The sequence below is a fragment of the Rhinopithecus bieti genome, unplaced genomic scaffold, assembly GCF_001698545.2.
Source record: "Rhinopithecus bieti isolate Rb0 unplaced genomic scaffold, ASM169854v2 scaffold_115, whole genome shotgun sequence".
NCBI lineage: Eukaryota > Metazoa > Chordata > Mammalia > Primates > Cercopithecidae > Rhinopithecus > Rhinopithecus bieti.
The window spans coordinates 278,962-299,062 of NW_016803181.1; the positions used below are offsets into that span (position 1 = coordinate 278,962).

A 20,101-nucleotide genomic window follows, 5' to 3' on the forward strand; every position below is an offset into this window, starting at 1 on the left:
AAAATGTGAGATATATATATATATATATATATATATATATATATATATATATATACAAACACAGAGTAAATGGTACATGAGACCTCTCTACACTATCTTTGCAACTATCCTGCAAAATAATATATTTTTTTAAGTTTAAACAACTACAAATGTGGTTCACATTATATTTCTATTCCTAGATGAAAGATATATTAATAGAAGTATCTAATGATAATAAAATTTTTGGTGTTAGTTTGAAAATTTCAAAATAACAAGTTGAGAAGAAATAAAATTAAGTCAGAACAAATAAATAAAGGGCAAGTCCTCACCAGCAGGTCATATCTGCCTCCAGCTGCAAGGATTTCAGGTATAGCCCTTTGCCTTCGTTTGATGAATGCCACAAACTGGAAGATGATTCCATTGTGCTGCTGCACCTTGTAAACCAAGCCCAAATTAATCAAGACCTATAAAGAGAGACACCATACAAATGTGTCAAGGGTTTGAAAGTTAGAATGTGGAATATAATGCTGAAAACGGTGTTTCCCATCAATAGCATCAGAACAATCTATTTAGCATAAACAAAATATTTAGTAAGATCTAGCACAAAGTCTGTTTAACAATAGCCTGACATGTAAAATAAATTCTCTTCTCTTTAAGAATAACCACCTCTCTGAGGCTAACACAGTAAGAACTGCTTCATGATAGGAACAGTGGCACTTGCAAAGAAATCCTGATTTAAGCCAAAATGATTACTAAATATCAAATGCTCCAAAACACAGAAAGCAGTTTTTCTGGAAAAATAAAACACTAACTAGCATTAGTGAAATGAAACACATTTCCTCCCTGTGCTATTAGTAATGCTACACATTTGTACTGCCAGTATCAAACCGTCGCCAAACCTGTAACTTGATGCCGAGTTTCTTCAATAGTCCAACAACCTCCTCTAGGTCTTTTAAGCCATACTTCACCAACTGCGCAATACCTGTTTTCTGTTTTATTAATGAATTGATTGTTGGCATTAGATCTTGCAAATCTCCCTTCTGTTCAATAAACTTGTAGAGTCGACACAGCTGGAAAGCAAAGGGGCACAGTTAGCTGCCCATCCATGGTAGGGGAAGACTCCCTTTGCACCAATTGTGTGCACCCGCAGGAGTGGGAGCACATGGGACCATACGATTATCTTTGTGGTCAAAGATTATTTTAGCCTTTGCTACAATCCTGACTAAGGATTATCCTTTTCCAACAACTCGAAAGCACCTTGCGGGAATGCTTTAGACACATACTCCTGGTTCACTTTTATTCAGATACATTTACTCACACTTAATGCTGACTCAGCAAAGTAGACCCTGGCACTAGCAGAGCTTCCATTATCTATTTTCAGGCCAGTATTTTTCCTCTTTACCTTTCTCATTCTCATGAATTCCTGTTACTGCAGGCATACACACGGGTGGACAAGTAGGCAGAGTCTGACTTGTTTTAATTCAGAATTAGCTAGAAATTCCCTTCCTTGGCTTGAATCCTTCCTACTTGCAACCTTGAGATGTCTTCTCCTGTGGGCAACCTCCTGATCCTCCCTTCCTTCTCCTCCCACTTGGATGCCAGATCCTGGCTCTCACCAGCTGTACTCATTGACTACTCAAGAAGAGGGCAGTGGCTAGAGATGATTGATCTCACAGTCCCTGGTACTCAGCAGGAGTAACAGGAAACAACCATAGTCATGAAGCCAGAAAGAAAACTCACAGCAGCTAAAGTAGAAATTATTAAGAAACAAAATTATAGCCATTTTAAGACTGTAGGCAAGGAGAACCTAGTTCATCCATAAATTGGCACATGAAAACTAAGGGCTGAATGAAGGATCGGCTTGACATAGCTTAATCTTAATCATAAATCACTTAAATTTTTTAAAAATCCAAAAAATGTTAAAGCCTCCTATAATCTTGATATGGTTTTGCTGTGTCCCTACTCAAATCTCATCTTGATTGTAGCTCCCACAATTCCCATGTGTCATGGGAGGGATCCAGTGGGAGGTAATTGAATCATGTGGGTGGGTTCCTCCCATGATAGTCTCATGATAGTGAATAAGTCTCACAAGATCTGATGGCTTTATAAAGAGGAATTTCCCTGCACAAGTTCTCTCTCTTTGCCTGCTGCCAACCATGTAAGACATGACTTGTTCCTCCTTGCTTTCCACCATGATTGTGAGCCCTCCTAAGCTACATGGAACTGTGAGTCCATTAAACCTCTTTCCTTTATACATTACCCAGTCTCGTGTATGTCTTTATTAGCAGCACAAGAGCAGACTAATACAGTAAATTGGTACTGGTAGAGTGGGGCACTGCTGTAAAGATACCCAAAAATATGGAAGTGACTTTAGAACTGGTTAACAGGCAGAGGTTGGAACAGTTTGGAGGGCTCAGAAGAAGACAGGAAAATGTGGGAAAGTTTGGAACTTCCTAGAGATTTGTTGAATTACTTCGACCAAAATGCTGATAATGATATGGTCAATGAAATCCAGGCTGAGGTGGTCTCAGATGGAGACGAGGAACTTGTTGGGAACTGAAGTAAAGGTGATTCTTGCTATGTTTTAGCAAAGAGACTGGCAGCATTTTGCCCCTGCCCTAGAGATTTGTGGAACTTTAAACTTGAGGGAGATGATTTTGGGTATCTGGCAGAAGAAATTTCTAAGCAACAAAGCATCAAGAAGTAACTTGGGTGCTGTTAAGAGCATTCGATTTTAAAAGGAAAACAGACCATATAAGTTCAAAAAATTTGCAGCCTGACAATGAGATAGAAAAGAAAACCCCATTTTCTGAGGAGAAATTCAAGCCAGCTGCAGAAATTTGCATAAGTAACAAGGAGCCAAATGTTAATCACCAAAACAATGGGGAAAATGTCTCCAGGGCATGTCAGAGGTCTTCATGGCAGGCCCTCCCATCACAGGCCTGGAGGCCTAGGAGGAAAAAATGGTTTCATGGGCTGGGCCCAGGGCCCCCTGCTCTCTGTAGCTTAGGGACTTGGTGCCCTGTATCTAAGCTGCTCCACCCATGGCTAAAAGGGGCCAAGGTACAGCTCAGACTGGTGCTTCAGAGGGTGCAAGCCCCAAGCCTTGGCAGCTTCCATGTGGTGTTGAGCCTGCAGGTGCACAGAAAACAAGAATTGAGGTTTGGAACCTCCACCCAGATTTCAGAGGATGTATGGAAACGCTTGGATGCCCAGGCAGAAGTTTGCTGCAGGGGTGGGGCCCTTATGGAGAACCTCTACTAGGGCAGTGCAGAAGGGAAATGTGGGTTTGCAGCCCCCATACAGAGTCCCTACTAAATGCCAGCCCATGAAAGCATCCAGGAGGGAGGTTGTACCCTGCAAAGCCACAGAGGGGGAGCTGCCCAAAGCCATGGGAGCCTACCCCTGGCATCAGCATCACCTGGATGTGACACATGGGGTCAAAGGAGACCATTTTGGAGCTCTAAGATTTGACTATCCCACTGGATTCTGGACTTGCGTGGGGCCTTTAGTCCCTTTGTTTTGGCCAATTTCTCCCATTTGGAATGGGTGTATTTATCCAATGCCTGTACCCTCATTGTATTCAGGAAGTAACTAACTTGTTTTTGAGTTTACAGGCTTATAGGCGGAAGGGACTTGCCTTGTCTCAGATAAGACTTTGGACTGTGGACTTCTGAGTTAATGCTGAAATGAGTTAAGACTTTTGGGGACTGTCAGGAAGGCATGATTGGTTTTGAAATGTGAGGACATGAAATTTGGGAGGGGCCATGGGCAGAATGATATGGTTTGGCTACGTCCCCACCCAAATTTCATCTTGAATTGTAGCTCCCACAATTCCCTTGTGTCATGGGAGGGACCCAGTGGGAGGTAATTGAATCATGGGGGTGGGTCTTTCCCATGCTGGTCTTGTGATAGTGAATAAGTCTCATGAGATCTGATGGTTTTATAAAGAGGAGTTCCCCTGCACAAGTTCTCTCTCTTTGCCTTCTGCTATTCATATAAGACATGACTTGTTCCTCCTTGCCTTCCACCATGACTGTGAGGTCTCCCCAGCCATGTGGAACTGGGAGTCCATCAAACCTCTTCCCTTTATAAATTACCCACTCTCAGATATATCTTTATTAGCAGTGTGAGAACAGACTAATACAAATCTGCTTACTATATTAAAGATAAAAATTTTGGCTGGGTGCAATGGCTCACGCCTGCAATCCCTCTATAAAAAAGAAAAAAAAAAATTAACTGGGAGGCTAAGGCAAAAAGATCTCTTGAGCCCAAGAGCTTGAGGTTACAGTGAACTATGATTGTGCCACTGTAATTTAGCCTGCGTGACAGTGCAAGACCCTATCTCAAAAAAAAAAAAATTAAATTAAATTTAAAATCATGTATTTAAAATATTTTAAGAAAATAAAATGATTTCTTCTCTATAAATTTGAACATTAAATTACCCTAATAATAAACTACCAGAAGCACTGGAGTCAGTGTCTCCAGATTTTGGTCCTCACCCTATCATCAACTAGCTCCATGTGACTCAGGACAAATCACAACATCTCTTTGGGCCTCAGGTGTCTCATTTGTGAAATAAGAGGACTGGGTCAGACGTGAAATTCTTTGGCAATATTTCTACTCCCCTTCCTAATACCTTTACAGTACATTTCAAAATAATCAAAGTACCAAATGCCTTTATTAGACACTATTTTTCTGTTTTTACATGATTCAAACACATGTCTAATTAATGCTTAGCATCATCAAATAACCAGTGGTTAGAGATTTAACAGAAAGGAAAGTTGACATGTGAACAACCAATGTGGTTATTACGTCCAAATGTATATTTATAAGACTTTCTTAAAAAAAAAAAAAAGATGTTCTGAAATGTGACTTTAGTTCAATTAACCTTTCGGGTTGGAAACTTTGGGTACAGAATCATTGAACTGAGTAGTCTTGTACAGATTCTCTGTGCTATTTACACATGGGACTATTTCTGCACATAGGTATGTGCTGTGTACATGTTCAGATTATATGTAAATACTGTACACTGTTCTTCATATTTGGATATTTAGCTGTTGGGTTACTTTGCATATCATTACTATCTCCCCCAATATTAAATATTTAAGAAATTACCTGGCTCAATTTTCAGAACTCCTAGTGCTATGCATCTGGTTTAGCTTCCCTACCTGCAAAGGGGTGATTTCTTTGAACTGTGGTTTCCGTGTGCCCTTTGAAAGTTGTTTTACAGAGTTGAGGGCAGATACGTGCTGCGCATATCCCCTTGTGGCTTTTTAAAGGCCAATATGAACTAAGAAGCTGAATGCAGTCTATGGACTCCTCTTTATATCCCTGCCACTGTGCCTGTCACACTGCAGGTGTCCGAAAGATTGAGCGACTCTGTCTGCCCTGTGTACAATCATATTTTAATCTATCCCATATGTGAATTTTGCTGATCAACACAAGATCATACAATTGAGTGTCAGACAAGAAGCTAGAAGGGTTCTGGGAAATTAAAAAAAACTTTTCTTATTTAAATATTCAGGAAAATGTACAAAATCGCTGTTGTCTTCTGTTGTTCAGCTACTCAATTAAGTGTGGGTTACTGTACCAAAGATCTGGGATCAATCTGATGCCCATGGAGAGAATATGACCAAACTGTTTACTCCATAAGATCTCCCTTATTGATGATGGGATCAAATGTAAGATTTTAAGATTAAGAGACGTACCAGAAAAGCAAGAGCTTTATTTCAACTCTGAGGAGTTAGAAGACATGGAGGTAGGGGAAGGGTAGCTTCCCAGATGAATTTGCAGAATTCTGTGCCTCCTTCTAGTCCCGTATACTCTAATTCAAAAGAGGACAACTGGTATTAGGTCTGTTCAGCAGGAGGCTCTACCAGGCACAGTTTTATAAGGGGTGTCAAAGAAAAGTACCTGCTGATCAAGAAAGAGCAGGATGATTACAACATATCAAGAAGAAGCATGGAGAGACCCTCTTTGATCACAGCATTAGTTTCTCCCTTCTAATCCCAGAGGTTGCCATGGTACCTAACACTCAAGGGAAAGATTGCATCTGCAAGGCAGTAGGAAGCACTGCTACCCTACTGCAACGAGAATTTGGTGACATTTTCTGGTATCACAAAATTACAGAGAAAGCTGTAATAATACCATTAGAAGGTACTTACACTATTAGAAGACAAAGACAGATTACAAAATTTAGCTTCCACTTCTCTCCTCGTCAGCTTCTCTGTCTAATGTGGAAGAAAAAGGTAACAATGAGAGTCGCCAAATGTGGCCCTGAACAAGACACAATTTCCAGGCTAATTCTGAGTATTATAGCCTTCATTTTGAACAAACTGCTCCTAATGGTACAGAATAGATTTAATTCTGTGATTAGAAAACGTTTTCCCCCCAATTCACATGAAACCATAATTAACTTATTGTAAAATCTGAAAAACCCTGACATAAAAGAATTAAAAGGAGAAAGTTGTACTTGCTGAATGGTGAGGTGACCCAGATCTGGACAGGCTTAATGAGGGCATTTGTTTGGGCAGGGAGGGAGTCTTTTTGCTCTGGGCTCCCCTAACAAAGGCCAGGCTCTGGGCATTTCATCCCATGCTGGCAGATGTGCCATAGCCGTGGGACATGAATCAGTAAGAGCTGAAGCCCCTCGCACAATCCCTGGGGTTTCTGCCAGTGTCTGACTGACATCATATTGTATCTGTCACTGACAAATAGCAGCAGAGCTTTAGGGGGAGTAAAGAACCACTAAGAAACAAGCAGTAAAGTCTGGGCCATTGATATGTACCTGCCAGATGAAAGAAAAGCTAGTTAATCTTTTTGGTGTATAAAAGCAACAAGCCATTATGTAAGGACTTCCACTACTCTGTTTTAACCATAGACTTTCTGGCACTGTTAGTTCTTACATCTCCTGGATGCCTCTTATTCAATATGAAAACAAAACTTAACATGAAAAGATACTAGAAAACATAAGCATTCACTTCCATCCTAGCATTGTAATATAACACTAATTCATTTTTTCAATGCATCCCCCTCCAAGCTCTGTACCTGCACATATACTATAAAGTAATGAATACTATGATGTGACTAAATTAGGGAAGAGTAACTGGAGGTACCATAGCCTCAGTCCCACAGGGAGGAGGTGGTAAATGAGGCCCCACCAGAGGTCGAAGCCATTCTCCCCTAATTCAATCAATGCAAATCTACACATGACTCTACTGATAAGCACAGGAAGACTGGAAGAATCAAGAGCAAGGCGCACTGTTTATCTCAACACGAACAGTCACTCTTCTTGGTCGCTGTAAAGGAAAGGTAATAGCAGCACTAGTGTGAGAGTGAAGCGAGTGCATCCATCAGAGGAACTCAGAACAATGCCTAGCTCACAGTGTGGGGCTCAGTCAAAGGTAACTATCTTCGAAATTGTTATTGGCAAGTATCAGGACCAATTACTCAGTGATTTCTTGCCTTAATAAGTAGGTTAGTGAAGAACTTTACTATCTCACAAATTAAATAATTTGATCTTTTAAAATCAGAAGTTAGCCTTTTGAAAAACATTCCAGCGGTTATTAGTAGCACAGGGCTGAGGATGGAAAAAAAGCTCAGCCAATACTTGTTAACTATTGATACAATTAAAGCCAATTGGTTCTTTCACTTTAGAGCAATGAGGGAAGGAGATAAGACTCCCAATTCAGTTTCATGGCTGCATCGGTAAGAAAATCATCAGGAACTATTGTCATTATCTTTCAACATCAAGGTATTCTCTTTCAACATCATAAGTAATTAAATGCTTACCACAGCATCATACAGAATAATGTAGACTTGACTGAGTTTGTCTTCTGGGATCCCACAGTGTAAGAGTATTGCTTTCAATAACATGGTATGGTTCAAATAAATACTGTAATTTCTTTCCTGGGATATGGAGAAAAATTACTATTTTCATTATAAAAGCAATTATTGGTACATGACCAAATCTGGAAACTTACCACCAATTTGTCATCCTAATACAATGGAAGGATTGAATTTAGCATATGGCTTCCTAGTTTATTTATTTATTTTTTTGAAATGGAGTCTCGCTCTGCCACCCAGGCTGGAGTGCAGTGGTGAGATCTTGGCTCACTGCAAGCTCCGCCTCCTGGGTTCACACCATTCTCCTGCCTCAGCCTCCCGAGTAGCTGGGACTACAGGCGCCTGCCACCAGGCCTGGCTAATTTTTTGTATTTTTAGTTGAGATGGGGTTTCACCATGTTAGTCAGGATGGTCTCGATCTCCTGACCTCATGATCTGCCTGCCTCGGCCTCCCAAAGTGCTGGGATTACAGGCGTGAGCCACCGCGCCTGGCCCTAGTTTACTTTTTACATACATCCTTTTTGCACTGTTACAGTCAAAGTATACTCTAAGTTAATACCATATTATATACATCCAAAATACTCAGACTGGCTGGGGTGGTGGCTCATGCCTGTGTAATCCAAGCATTTTGGGAGACCAAGGTTGGAGGATCCCTTGGGCTCAAGAGGTCAAGACCAGCCTGGGGAACATAGAGAAACTCCATCTCTACAAAAAAAAAAAAAAAAAAAAAAAAAAAAATTAGCTGGGGTCAGTGGCACATGCCTGTAGATCCAGCTATTCAACCGGCAAGGCAGGAGGACTGCTTGTGCCTGGAAGGTAGGGGCTGCAGTGAGCTGTGATAATGTCACTGCACACCATCCTGGAAGACACTGTCTCAAAAACAAAACAAAACAAAACAAAAACAACTCTGGTCTTCAACTATGTTAAAAAGCCCGAGATAGTTGATTTCAAAGACAGAAGGATCTGATCCAATAGTAATTGACTCATAAGCACAGGCTGGTGGAATAGTTATCATTAACTTTTGTCCACGCAGATTGATTAATGAGTATTTACTGAGTGGTGAGCCATGTGCCTAGCTGGCTGCAATGGGGTATATGGCAAAGAGGACTCATAGGCTCTGCCCTAAAAACACATGCTCTGCTTGGAGAAAACAATGAACATAACTCCAGGTAGTACATGGGTGTCTCAGATCAAGACCTGTGAGAGTTGAGAAGAAAAGGTGTCCAACTAATCAATGAGGGTGCAGTCAGGCTTCCTGGGGAGAAAGGGCCCAAACCATGGCTGGGCAAAGACTTTCTAGACAAGGGAACATTTGACTGACAGTGGCAGGAATGACAGAGTGTGTGTGTGGGGTGGGGAGGGAAGCCTGAGAAGGGCTGGCAGCAGGCCCCACCGGCTAGGCAGCATGCAGACTTGGTGAAGAGGGAAGTTGGGGAGTGAAGAGATTGGGTATAGGATGGAGCCACTGAGGGTTCCAAACAGGGTATGAACAGGCTAAGAGCATCTTAGGAATCTTAGTCTGATAACCTGCATTTTGGAAAAATGGGTAGAGAACACCCATCCCCCAAAACAAAACCAGTTCCTGTGAAGGTAAGAGCCTGAGATGAAACTCAAAAGCCACACCATCAAGGTCTTCTCAGTTACTTTAGTAAAGATGTGATTCTTCTCCAGGAGAGACTGAGAAGCAGGTCTGTAGCTGTGGTTTTCCTCACCACACTTGGTGAAGAACGATAGTGGGGAATCTTGGAATGTTAAAATATGGAAAGGAACCTGAAGTGCTGGAAACTCTTGGATGATTTCATAGATAGTGTAGATAATTTCAGCAGTGGGCAGAAAGCTGTTGGTGGTAGAAGTGACAATATCAAATGCACACTCCAGAAGTTCTTTGGGATGAAATCGATCTAACTTGCGCGGCCTGAACACACGTTCTATGCAGTATCTGGAGAGAGAAATCCAAATTTCTAAGGTCATTGCTTACTAGAAAGAAATATGTAGGAGAAATTGTTGAACAAGATATAAGAAACAAATATGAAAAAAAATTAATCAGTGGTATGATCAAGAGGACTGAAAGACAGATTTGCCCTGGAACACCTTTGCCTTGTGATCTAGGTTCCAATTCCCAGTTTTGCCACTATTAAGCTATGGGGCTTAAGGTTTTTTAAATGTCTGAAACAGAGATTAAATTACACCAAAAAATTTTACCTTACTGATTGCTTTCTACACAGGGATACCAACACCATAGGACTGATTATTAATTGTTCACTTGCAGCTAGAATAAAAACATGTAAAGAGCTTTGTTTTCAGTTGAAGAAAGGAGCTTTAAAGTAGGGTGCCTCATTGACAACAATACTGCTCCAAATTATGAAGATCTCACTGTTGGACCCCTGTGATATTTGAATGTACAGAAAGCCTTTTTTTCAGGGCTAAGTGCCTGGAGGTCCTCAGTGCTCAGCGTTCCTGCTGGGTTTACTCTACTTCTCTACAAGCAGCTTTTGTTCGGTTACCTGTGTAGGCAGTTTTCACATAGAGACCATTGGCCACTTGTCCCACCAGTGAAGTTTTAAAAGGGGCCATCTGTGATCATGAACAGCCAGATGTTTTTATCAAGCAACTGTTTGTGGAAATAATTAGCTATGCTGCTTGGGGACATTTAGAAGGACATTTAGAATAGACTGTGGGAACATGACGGTACCTACCTGCTACATTCCTTCTAATAGTCTTAGTTGCCTTACAGGAAGGGGTACTGTGGCTGGGCTTCTGGATCATATTCTAAGCTCAATATTCTGAACCCAGAATTCTTAACTGTGTAAGGATCACAGGAAATAAAATATTCTTTCGTGGTTGACAAATTATTCAACCATTTTCCTATGTCTACCAAATGGAATCCCCTATTGTTTCTTACCGTTTTAAATTCAATATATTATTTCTTGCCACATATCTTGCAAAAGGGATCTGAAAAATAAACAAAATATTAAAGGTCAATGTCAAAATGTGCCAGCTACCACACTCCTTTTGTTAATAATGGCTTTACTGAAACATAACTCCTGTCCCATAAAGTTCACCCCTTTGAAAGTACGTGCTTCAGTGGCTTTTAGTATATTCACTAAGTTATGCACTGCTCACCACTCACACTCCCTGAAATGTTCTTCAGTGTTTCGGTCAGTGATGGATTCTACTGCTAGATATGCCATGAACCTTATTCACTGTGGCATTTCTTAGGTTTTTTTTTTTTTAAAAAGTTCACTTTTAGTTAAATATTCTCTGTGGAGTTTTTATTATGTCCAATTAAAATTAGTGCAAGTTATTTATTTATGAATTTTTAAAAAATGTCACTTTTATAGTAATGCAGTCAAAATGGAAGTATTCTCTCTTATGGTGAATTTCCTGATTTTCCTATCAATCTCTTAGAATAAATTCTTAACAACCACCTTCAAATAGTAACCACAACTAGTAAAACCATTGTCAGATTGCCAAGAGATCCAACATAGTATCATTAATACTGATGGGCCAAATTATCAACATACGTTCACTTTTTAATGTTTTGCATTTGAATATCAGCTTATAGAATGGGAGCTGCTATTTAAAAATCTGCACTATAGTCTCCTAATATTTAGAGAATAAGAAGCTGGCTTTAAGTATAGCTATGTAAGTATTTGTACTTCTATTCTTTTTTTTTTTTTAACAAAGCGCAAATGTCTGATCTGATTTGCTGTTTATTTACCTCTACCTCAGAATAATCCCACGTCACTTTACTCACTATAAAAGAAAAACAGAAGCAAGGAATGTGGAAGGAATTTCTTCTTAGATTATAAACACAAAACCTGTTTCACAATAAGCCATATGACACAGATTTAAAAAAAAGATTCCACTCCCCCTCCAAAAAATACGGTCGAAATGAGTGTATTCTTTGACACTTTACTCTTTGGTGACACAAACAACCTGATTTGCATGGTCATTCACACATGTGAATGTGACAAGTTCAAGTTCTGCTTTTTGGAACTTTGTGAATTTTTTTTTTTTTCTGAGTATCTTCCATCCTCGGTTGGATCCATGGACGCAGAACCCACCCAAGGATGTAGAGGGCCAAATGTGTGTATCTACACATATATCAAGTGTATGCAAACACACACAGTATACCTTATATACACAGTTTTTTATTTTTTATTTTGTTGTTGTTTTTCAGACAGGGTCTTGCTCTGTCGTCCAGGCTGGAGTGCAGTGGTGCAATCTCAGCTCACTGCAATCTCCATCTCCTGGGTTCAAGTGAACCTCCAGCCTCAGCCTCCTGTACACACACAGTTTTTTTTTTTTTAAACTTTCCTTTCTCTATAATAAAAATGGGATAATAGAGTTCTCTTGAAATTTACTTTTAAAAAAAAGCTAACAATATGCCATGCACATTCCTACAAATCAAGTATAAATACGGATATATCTAAATATGTATATCTGTCCCTCAGAAATTGGTTCCAGGACTTCCCCAAGGATACCAAAATCAGTGGATGGTTAAGTTCCTGATATAAAATGACATAGCATTTGCCTACAGCCTATGCACATCCTCCTGTATACTTTAAATCATCTTTAGATTATTTATAATATCTACTACTATGCCTATACATCCCTTCTTTTGTGTGGATTCAATGCAGTGTTTACCACATGGTAAATTCAAGTTTTGCTTGTTGGAATTTTTTTTTTTTTCCTGAATATTTTCCATCCACAGTTGGCTGGATATGTGGATGTGGAATCCAAAGATATGTATGAAGGGCTGACTGTATTTTCATCTTATACATATATAAAAATACATATTTGATCTATATAAAAATATAGATTGGCTGGGCATGGGGGCTCACGCCTGTAATTCCAGGATTTTGGGAGGCTGAGGCAGAAGGATCTGCTTGAGTCCAGGAGTTTGAGACCACCCTGGGCAACATAGTGACAGCTCATTTCTACAAAAAATTTGTTTTAAATTTTCTTTTTGAGACAGAGTCTTGCCTTGTTTCCCAGGCTGGAGTGCAGTGGCACAATCATGGCTCACTGCAGCCTTGACCTCCTGGGCTCAAGCAATCCTCCCACCTTAACCTCCCAAGTAGCTGAAACCACAGGCACGAGCCACCACACTGGGCTAATTTTTAGATTTTTTGTAAAGATGGGGTCTTCCTATGTTACCCGGGCTGGTCTTGAACTACTGCGCTCAAGCACTCCTCCTACCTAGGCCTCCTAAAGTTCTGGAATTATAGGCATGAGCCACTGTGCCTAGTTCAATGTTCTTTTCAATAGCTCCTTAATATTCCATAATATTGTTGACAAATTATTCAACCATTTTCCTATAGATAAACAGGCAGACAGTTTTTGGCTACCTCAATAATACGGCAATTAACATCCTTTTAACATTCATACACTAATGTGTTTTTCTTTCTTTGAATAAATTGCTCAAAGTGGGATTGCTGGTTCTAAGGATACAGAATGTGCATCAAAATTTTACAACTTTTATTATAAACTTTTAGATTACATTTCTAAAGGTTTAGCAGTCCACATTCCCATCAGCAACATATGGAAGTACCTATTTTCCTACACCCCTGTCATCTCTGGATAACATTAATTTAAAAATGTTTCCTGTCTGATGGGTGAAGTTGAGATAGCGTTGCACTTCTTTATTATTGGTGAGGTGGAACAACTTTTCAGAAGTTTATCAGCCATGCACATTTTCTCTTCTGAGAGCTGCCTGGTTATATCCTTTGCTCATGTCTCCCCTTGTCAGTGCTTTCTGCACATGAGAGGTATTAAGCCCTTGTCTGTCACACGCATTTCATGTTTCCCTTGCTCTATCATATAGCACCACAGACAGCTTGTCAGCAGCCAACACTGTGTGAGTGAAAGACTAGTAAGACTGCTGCTGTTGTCGGGATCCCTGGGGGTCAGAAGAAAGCAGGACAGGCAAAACTCAGCATACCCAATTAGGAGAGACACTTGCTGTTAGAATAATTGAACTGTTCTAGGCATTAACATGTTAGGATGTTTACTGAAGATCTAGCCAGGAGGTTTAAAAAAACAAACAAACTACATTTATTTGTCTGAGTGGGTGGGGTTAACCTGCTGTGGTCACTCAACACTGAGGTACACATGTGGCACCTGCAATGCAGGGTTCCTCCAGTTCCTAGAGTCATAAACACCTGTGCTATTAGGAAGGTGGGGGCATTTAGGACCAAACATTTCCTCCACTCCAACAATGCTCTCAATCTGACAACTTCCTCAAGAATACATTTCCTAAAGGTGATATTTATAATATAAGCCTAGGGAAAAAATCCTTTAACAGAGATGCCATCCCTGTGACTAGATACAGCATCCTGATTGTCAGCAGTGTGTTCCCAGCCTCACCCGCAGGTCAAAAGGAAGCATCACCAGCATCCCGCTGTGGTCCATAAATAGGGCAGCTTCGTTGTGCTCATATATTTGTCTGTTTCGGGGAAGCAGCAGTGGGGTACACAACTGAACAGCTCCTACACCAAATGAGAAAAAATAGCTCATCATCAAGTTCACATTCTTCTTAGGAGGTAGCCTAAAATTAACACAAACCTGACAGTTAAGTAATCGCTACTGGGACCATTGAAATCATATCAGTTTTTCTTTTTTTTTTTGAGAGGGAGTCTCGCTCTGTCCCCAGGCTGGAGTGCAGTGGCCGGATCTCAGCTCACTGCAAGCTCTGCCTCCCGGGTTTACGCCATTCTCCTGCCTCAGCCTCCCGAGTAGCTGGGACTACAGGCGCCGCCACCTCGCCCGGCTAGTTTTTTGTATTTTTTAGTAGAGACGGGGTTTCACCATGTTAGCCAGGATGGTCTCGATCTCCTGACCTCATGATCCGCCCGTCTTGGCCTCCCAAAGTGCTGGGATTACAGGCTTCAGCCACTGCGCCCGGCCATCAGTTTTTCTTTAGTTCTCTACATTTATTAATAGAGAGCTCACCTAGAGTTAAGTTTGACAGTTTGGTCATATTTCTGACTCCACAAACCAATCGCATTTTAGTATTAACAGCAAGGCTGTAGCATTCAAATCAGTTTCAAAAATAAGCTTAAATTCCATATGATGTCAATTATTTATAACTGAATTTGAAAGTAAAATATGGTATGCCCAAACACTAACAGCACTTTCTAATGAGGAAAAAAGTCTTATGAGAAGAAATATCATTTTTTAAAAGGGCATACATACCGTGTCTTTTAAAGATGCGGATGATGGTTTCACACACATGCTGCTGCATCTTGGCTGTATGGATTGAGAAGTTGCCCTAAAACAGGACCGATTAAAACATCATCATTGAAGGCTTATCAAATGGATCCTTTAAGATATTAACCTGTGGCTTGCAGTAGGCACTACATCGCTTATTTCCAGGTTCAAAAAAGAAGTCTCGACAAGTCCCTTCCTCTTTGAACACATCAGAGAAGAGGACACATACCTTTCATGGCCTGCTTTGGAAAGCACAAGCTAACCTTTCAAGCAATGGGAAGGTTGCCTGGGTTCAAAGTCCAAATTCTTGGTTACAGTGATACTGCCTTTCAGAGAGAGCTAATCAAATAAACACATTCTCCCTGACTCTCAGGAATACTGTGGCACAACGACCACCTGACAGCATCAGGCCCCTCCCACATACCAAGGTGATTCATGGCAGGCCTTTTGAAAGCTACATGGCATTTACATATTTTGCCAATAGCTTTTTCATTTGCTTTTATATTATAAAAGTAGTACCATTTCACTATAGAAAATTTAGAAACAACAGATAAGCAAAAAGACATCTATAAAAAAGTCACCTATAATCCCGCAAATATCTTTCTATAATAATATTGCCAGCCAGTAAAAACTGTGTTTGATCTCTAAAATCTATACTGATCTTCCATAAATTTTACTATGACTTCCTCCACTACTCTATCTTTTAAAATTATATCATATTTTAAGCATACAGAAACATATAGAGAATATAACAAACACCTGTTAGCTACTCATCCAACTTTATCAAATTTTAACATTTCACTAATATGCTTCAGATTTTTTTTCTTTTTAAAAGAAATTAAATGTCTCCCCAAACTGGCAACCTAGCTACACTTCAGAAACTGCTTGGAAGCTTTTAACGAGATTCTGAAATGCCTCACACCTGGAGATTCTGAGCCACTAGATGGGCTATGGGACTTGGGCATCTGCCTTGTCAGAGTTTCTGAGGTGAAGTAGATGTGCAACCAGCACTGGGAACTACTTTCTTTTTTTGTTTGTTTGTTTTTTTTTGTTTGTTTTTGGGGCGGAGTCTCGCTCTGTCGCCCGGACTGGAGTGCAGTGGCCGGATCTCAGCTCACTGCAAGCTCCGCCTCCTGGGTTTACGCCATTCTCCTGCCTCAGCCTCCCTAGTAGCTGGGACTACAGGCGCCCGCCACCTCGCCCGGCTAGTTTTTTGTATTTTTTAGTAGAGACGGGGTTTCACTGTGTTAGCCAGGATGGTCTCGATCTCCTGACCTCGTGATCCGCCCATCTCGGCCTCCCAAAGTGCTGGGATTACAGCCTTGAGCCACCGCGCCCGGCCGGGAACTACTTTCTACTTCATCTAGATATGAGCTGGTTGATGCTTTTGGCTCTGGGCATTTTGGCTAGGGATCAGTCTCTAAATGCACTGTTTCTTTTTCTTTGTCTTTTTTTTGTGTGTGTGACGGGATCTTGCTCTGTCTCCCAGGCTGGAGTGCAGTGGCGTGATCTTGGCTCACTGCAACCTCCCTGCCTCCTGGGTTCAAGCGATTCTCCTGCCTCAGCCTCCCGAGTAGCTGGGATTACAGGTGCATGCCACCACGCCCGGCTAATTTTTGTATGCACTACTTCTTAATCTCTTGAGTGGGTGGGGAGGAGGAAAAATCAAGGACTCCTTCAAGTAGGTGATTGAAAGTATGGATCCTCTTCTCTGAATGCATATACGCACATTTTGCATGTACTTTTAGGGGCTTCCAATACCTCACATAAGAACTTTGTTGGAGGCATTAAAAGAATCTGTGAGAAACTGGCTTGATCCTTTTGTGGACCAGGTGAAGCTCCCTTTGTGCAGCGTGGTTTAAGCCCACCTTCAGAATGTCGCTGTCATAGGTGTAATCGATGGCAGGGGAGATGCGTTGGGAGAAGATCTGAGCCATCATGGTGCGGTAGGCCTTCCCGTCCACGTTGGTCAGTGTGTGGTGCAGCACTTCATGCAGCTCTGACTCCTCCATCTGGGGCGGGGGCAGCAGCTCACTCTTGAGCAGTTCTGTGGCTGTAGGCCGTTTTGCTGGATCGTGGTTTAACAGCCAGGAGATGACAGACTTCTACAATAAAACCCAGGCACACTGCTGATGGGACGCAATGGATAATGCTCAGCTATGCTCTGGACAAGTCAGTAGTCAGTTCAGGTCAAAGAAAAGGTGCCATTATTCTTTATTATTGCACTTAACTGGCATTCTGAAATTTCTGAATAGGTCATTATTTTTTCTGCTTTATTATGACGACAAAGTTGTGCAACAATGTAGTATGAACATTTCTTAAGAGAAGGCCCCTTCTTTTTATACTTTATTGTCACAAGCAAAAAAAAACTCAACTTGACAACTACATAGAAGCAGAAATTAGGCCTTATAAACACACAAAATATCATATAAAAGGTGTAAAAGATAAAATAAATAGCTTCACATGCCTAATTTTGGTAGAAATTGTAATGCATAATAGCTGCTGGAATCCTAAAAGCAATGTAAAACATCTTATTTTAATGGTTTCTTCTCCATTTATGTTATTTGTATTGATACCATTCCCTTGAATTCTCTTGATTTATGTTACTCATTTGTTATATCTCCACAGCCACCTCATTAAAGCAGTGAACCATATGAAGGCAATCTAAACCTTTGAGAGGTTCCTTAATGATGCTTAATCCTCTTGTTTATAATAAAGATTTATAAGGAGTTAGAGAAATATTTGAGATAAGAAAACCTCAATTATTAGATGGACTTTTATTAAGCATTTTCTAATTATAAATCTTTAAAATATGTCCCCCCTCCCCACTCTCCTTCCAGTCGTAGGGTAAAATAAAAACACAGGCAATTACTTTGTATGGGATATAGGAGTATTATATAGAAAGAAAATGACATGATACAACTTTTATGAAAGGTATATTAAACTGACAAAAACAAGAATACCCTACTGAGCATAACAGACCCTGCTGTACTGGTAAATGTGCATGGCAAAAAGTTATGTTATGCTCATTCTATAAGCATCTTCTACATTTGCTCCTTTCATCTAAAAAGCAATAACTATGACATGGGAGGTGGTTGTGGTTTTGTTGTTTTTGTTTTGGTGCCAATTTGTACAGCCCAGACTCAAATGCTCAACGGTAGGAGTATATATCTGATGGTAGAAGTGCAGTCCTCATGGTGAAAAATGGTTTGTATAGTTCTTGGGCCATTATAGCTGTCAACAAGGGGAACGACTAAGTAAGACTGACCTTGTTATAAGAAAAGGCTATGAAATGAACATTTACTTATGACACCCAGAAACAATAATAGCTACCAAAAGAAGCAGAAACATGACTCAATGTATTTCTAATGGCCTTCACCAACTAAACAGATGAGGCAGAATGGGTCCCTACAGCCATAAATAACCGTCATGTTAAACATTACCAAATGACACAGAGTTAGTGCTAATACAAATAAGGAGTATTTCATCTTTTTATTTTATAGGTGGGGGAAATTAAAGTCTAGAAAAGTGGTTTGTCCATTCAGATACATAACCAGCAAGCAAGAAGCACCAGATTAATACAATATTCTATCTATGCTTCTGTACTCAACATTAATGATTTAAATAGGGATTTGCCTTGATTATAACTGTCAGTAAGTCAATTTAAGAAATAAACTTCCGTATGACAAGAGTATTAACCACTGTACCAAGACAAACAACTGGCATTCAGAAGAAAGGTGTACCAGAAGCCCAATACACAAATTCACTAAAATAGTTTTTTTTTTAAATATTTGCTGGATGCTAGTATTAGCCTATGTCACGAGTCACACACACATACACTCAGATATTTATGGTATATAGGAGAAATTATTTTGCTTTAAAATACTGTAACAAAAGACTGTCTAGCAAATGCAGCCCTTGCCCTATAATCTGAGCTACTGCAACTACAAAACAGAACAAAATTACAGTTTTAAATTACATTTTTTTCTTAAAGCCCCAAGCTTTATCAAAAACAATAAGCTGTAAAAGGATTCTTTTTTTTTTTCCTCAACAGCTAAGCCAAGGGTCCAAATAGCACTTCAAAAGCACAATGAATTGCACAAAGAACCCTGCAGTTTGTTCATTTTCTGTGCCAGCCCTTGGCATTTTTATGGTGTAGATCAAGTCTAAAAGTGCTTCATCTTTTGCTATTTTTTCCCCACGTTGTTCCCAGGACACAAGAGAATGAGTGGCAGAAGATTACTAATTGAAAAAGAAGAAAAATAATAATTAAAATGCAAGACGGAAGACATTGTAATTGATGCATCAGAAAATTACCTGCTTTGCATGCTCTCCATCATCAAAGTCTTCTGGAAACTTAGGCGAAGTGGGCTAAAAAAATATATTCAAATCAGCAAGGTTTTGGCAGACTGCCACAGTGAAAGCATTTATTCACCATAAGTAAGAAAATCAAATACAGAAATAAAAATTTGCTAGCAAGGAAAGATAGGTGATACCTTCTTGAAACCTGACGCTTATTCTTCCAATTACATATATATTATTTTAATATAAACTTTACGCAAATGACATCCTCACCCAAACCTCACTCTTCACTTTTGTCCTAATGCTGTTCGCACCTTTGACCTCACATACTATAACACTGGTCCCTTTTAGTTCAGGCAATAACAGAGGCGAGGACTAACCCAAAAATCATAAATGGAAATTTCATTGAGAAAAAAATTTCAAGGGGCAGAAAGCACATCTGAGTACAAAGTAAAAATCTAATGGCTTCGGAGAACAACAAAGTAGTTTTATTAAACATGTAGATGAAAAAAGGCAAACAAACAAACAAACAAAAAAACACCCATCTACCAACACAGATAGAGTAAGAGAAAAAAAATCTCTACTTCCCCAAAAGTTCTCACCTTTCTGGTAAATAAACATGAATTTTAGACTAAAGAAAGGCACTTCATTAAGGACACAATCATCTAAGAGTATTCCAATCAAGGCAAGGCAATAGTAATCACTTCACTTAGTCCTATACTTTACGAGCACAGCTGTCCACGTTGTACTGACAGTA

At 40.0% G+C, this 20,101-nt stretch overlaps 1 protein-coding gene across 1 annotated transcript in view; it reads right to left on the reverse strand.

Moving 5' to 3' along the window:
- The window catches only part of EIF2AK4 (eukaryotic translation initiation factor 2 alpha kinase 4), a 109,946-nt gene that overhangs the window by 19,424 nt on the left and 70,421 nt on the right, over positions 1-20,101 (reverse strand). The window contains exons 19-28 of the mRNA XM_017867694.1: positions 19,360-19,413; positions 16,911-17,147; positions 15,028-15,103; positions 14,200-14,321; positions 10,730-10,779; positions 9,598-9,766; positions 7,774-7,890; positions 6,147-6,212; positions 879-1,049; positions 309-443 (exon numbers count right to left, since the gene is read on the reverse strand). Of these exons, the coding sequence (XP_017723183.1) occupies positions 309-443; positions 879-1,049; positions 6,147-6,212; positions 7,774-7,890; positions 9,598-9,766; positions 10,730-10,779; positions 14,200-14,321; positions 15,028-15,103; positions 16,911-17,147; positions 19,360-19,413 (1,197 nt within the window). The remainder of the gene's footprint in view (positions 1-308; positions 444-878; positions 1,050-6,146; positions 6,213-7,773; positions 7,891-9,597; positions 9,767-10,729; positions 10,780-14,199; positions 14,322-15,027; positions 15,104-16,910; positions 17,148-19,359; positions 19,414-20,101) is intronic.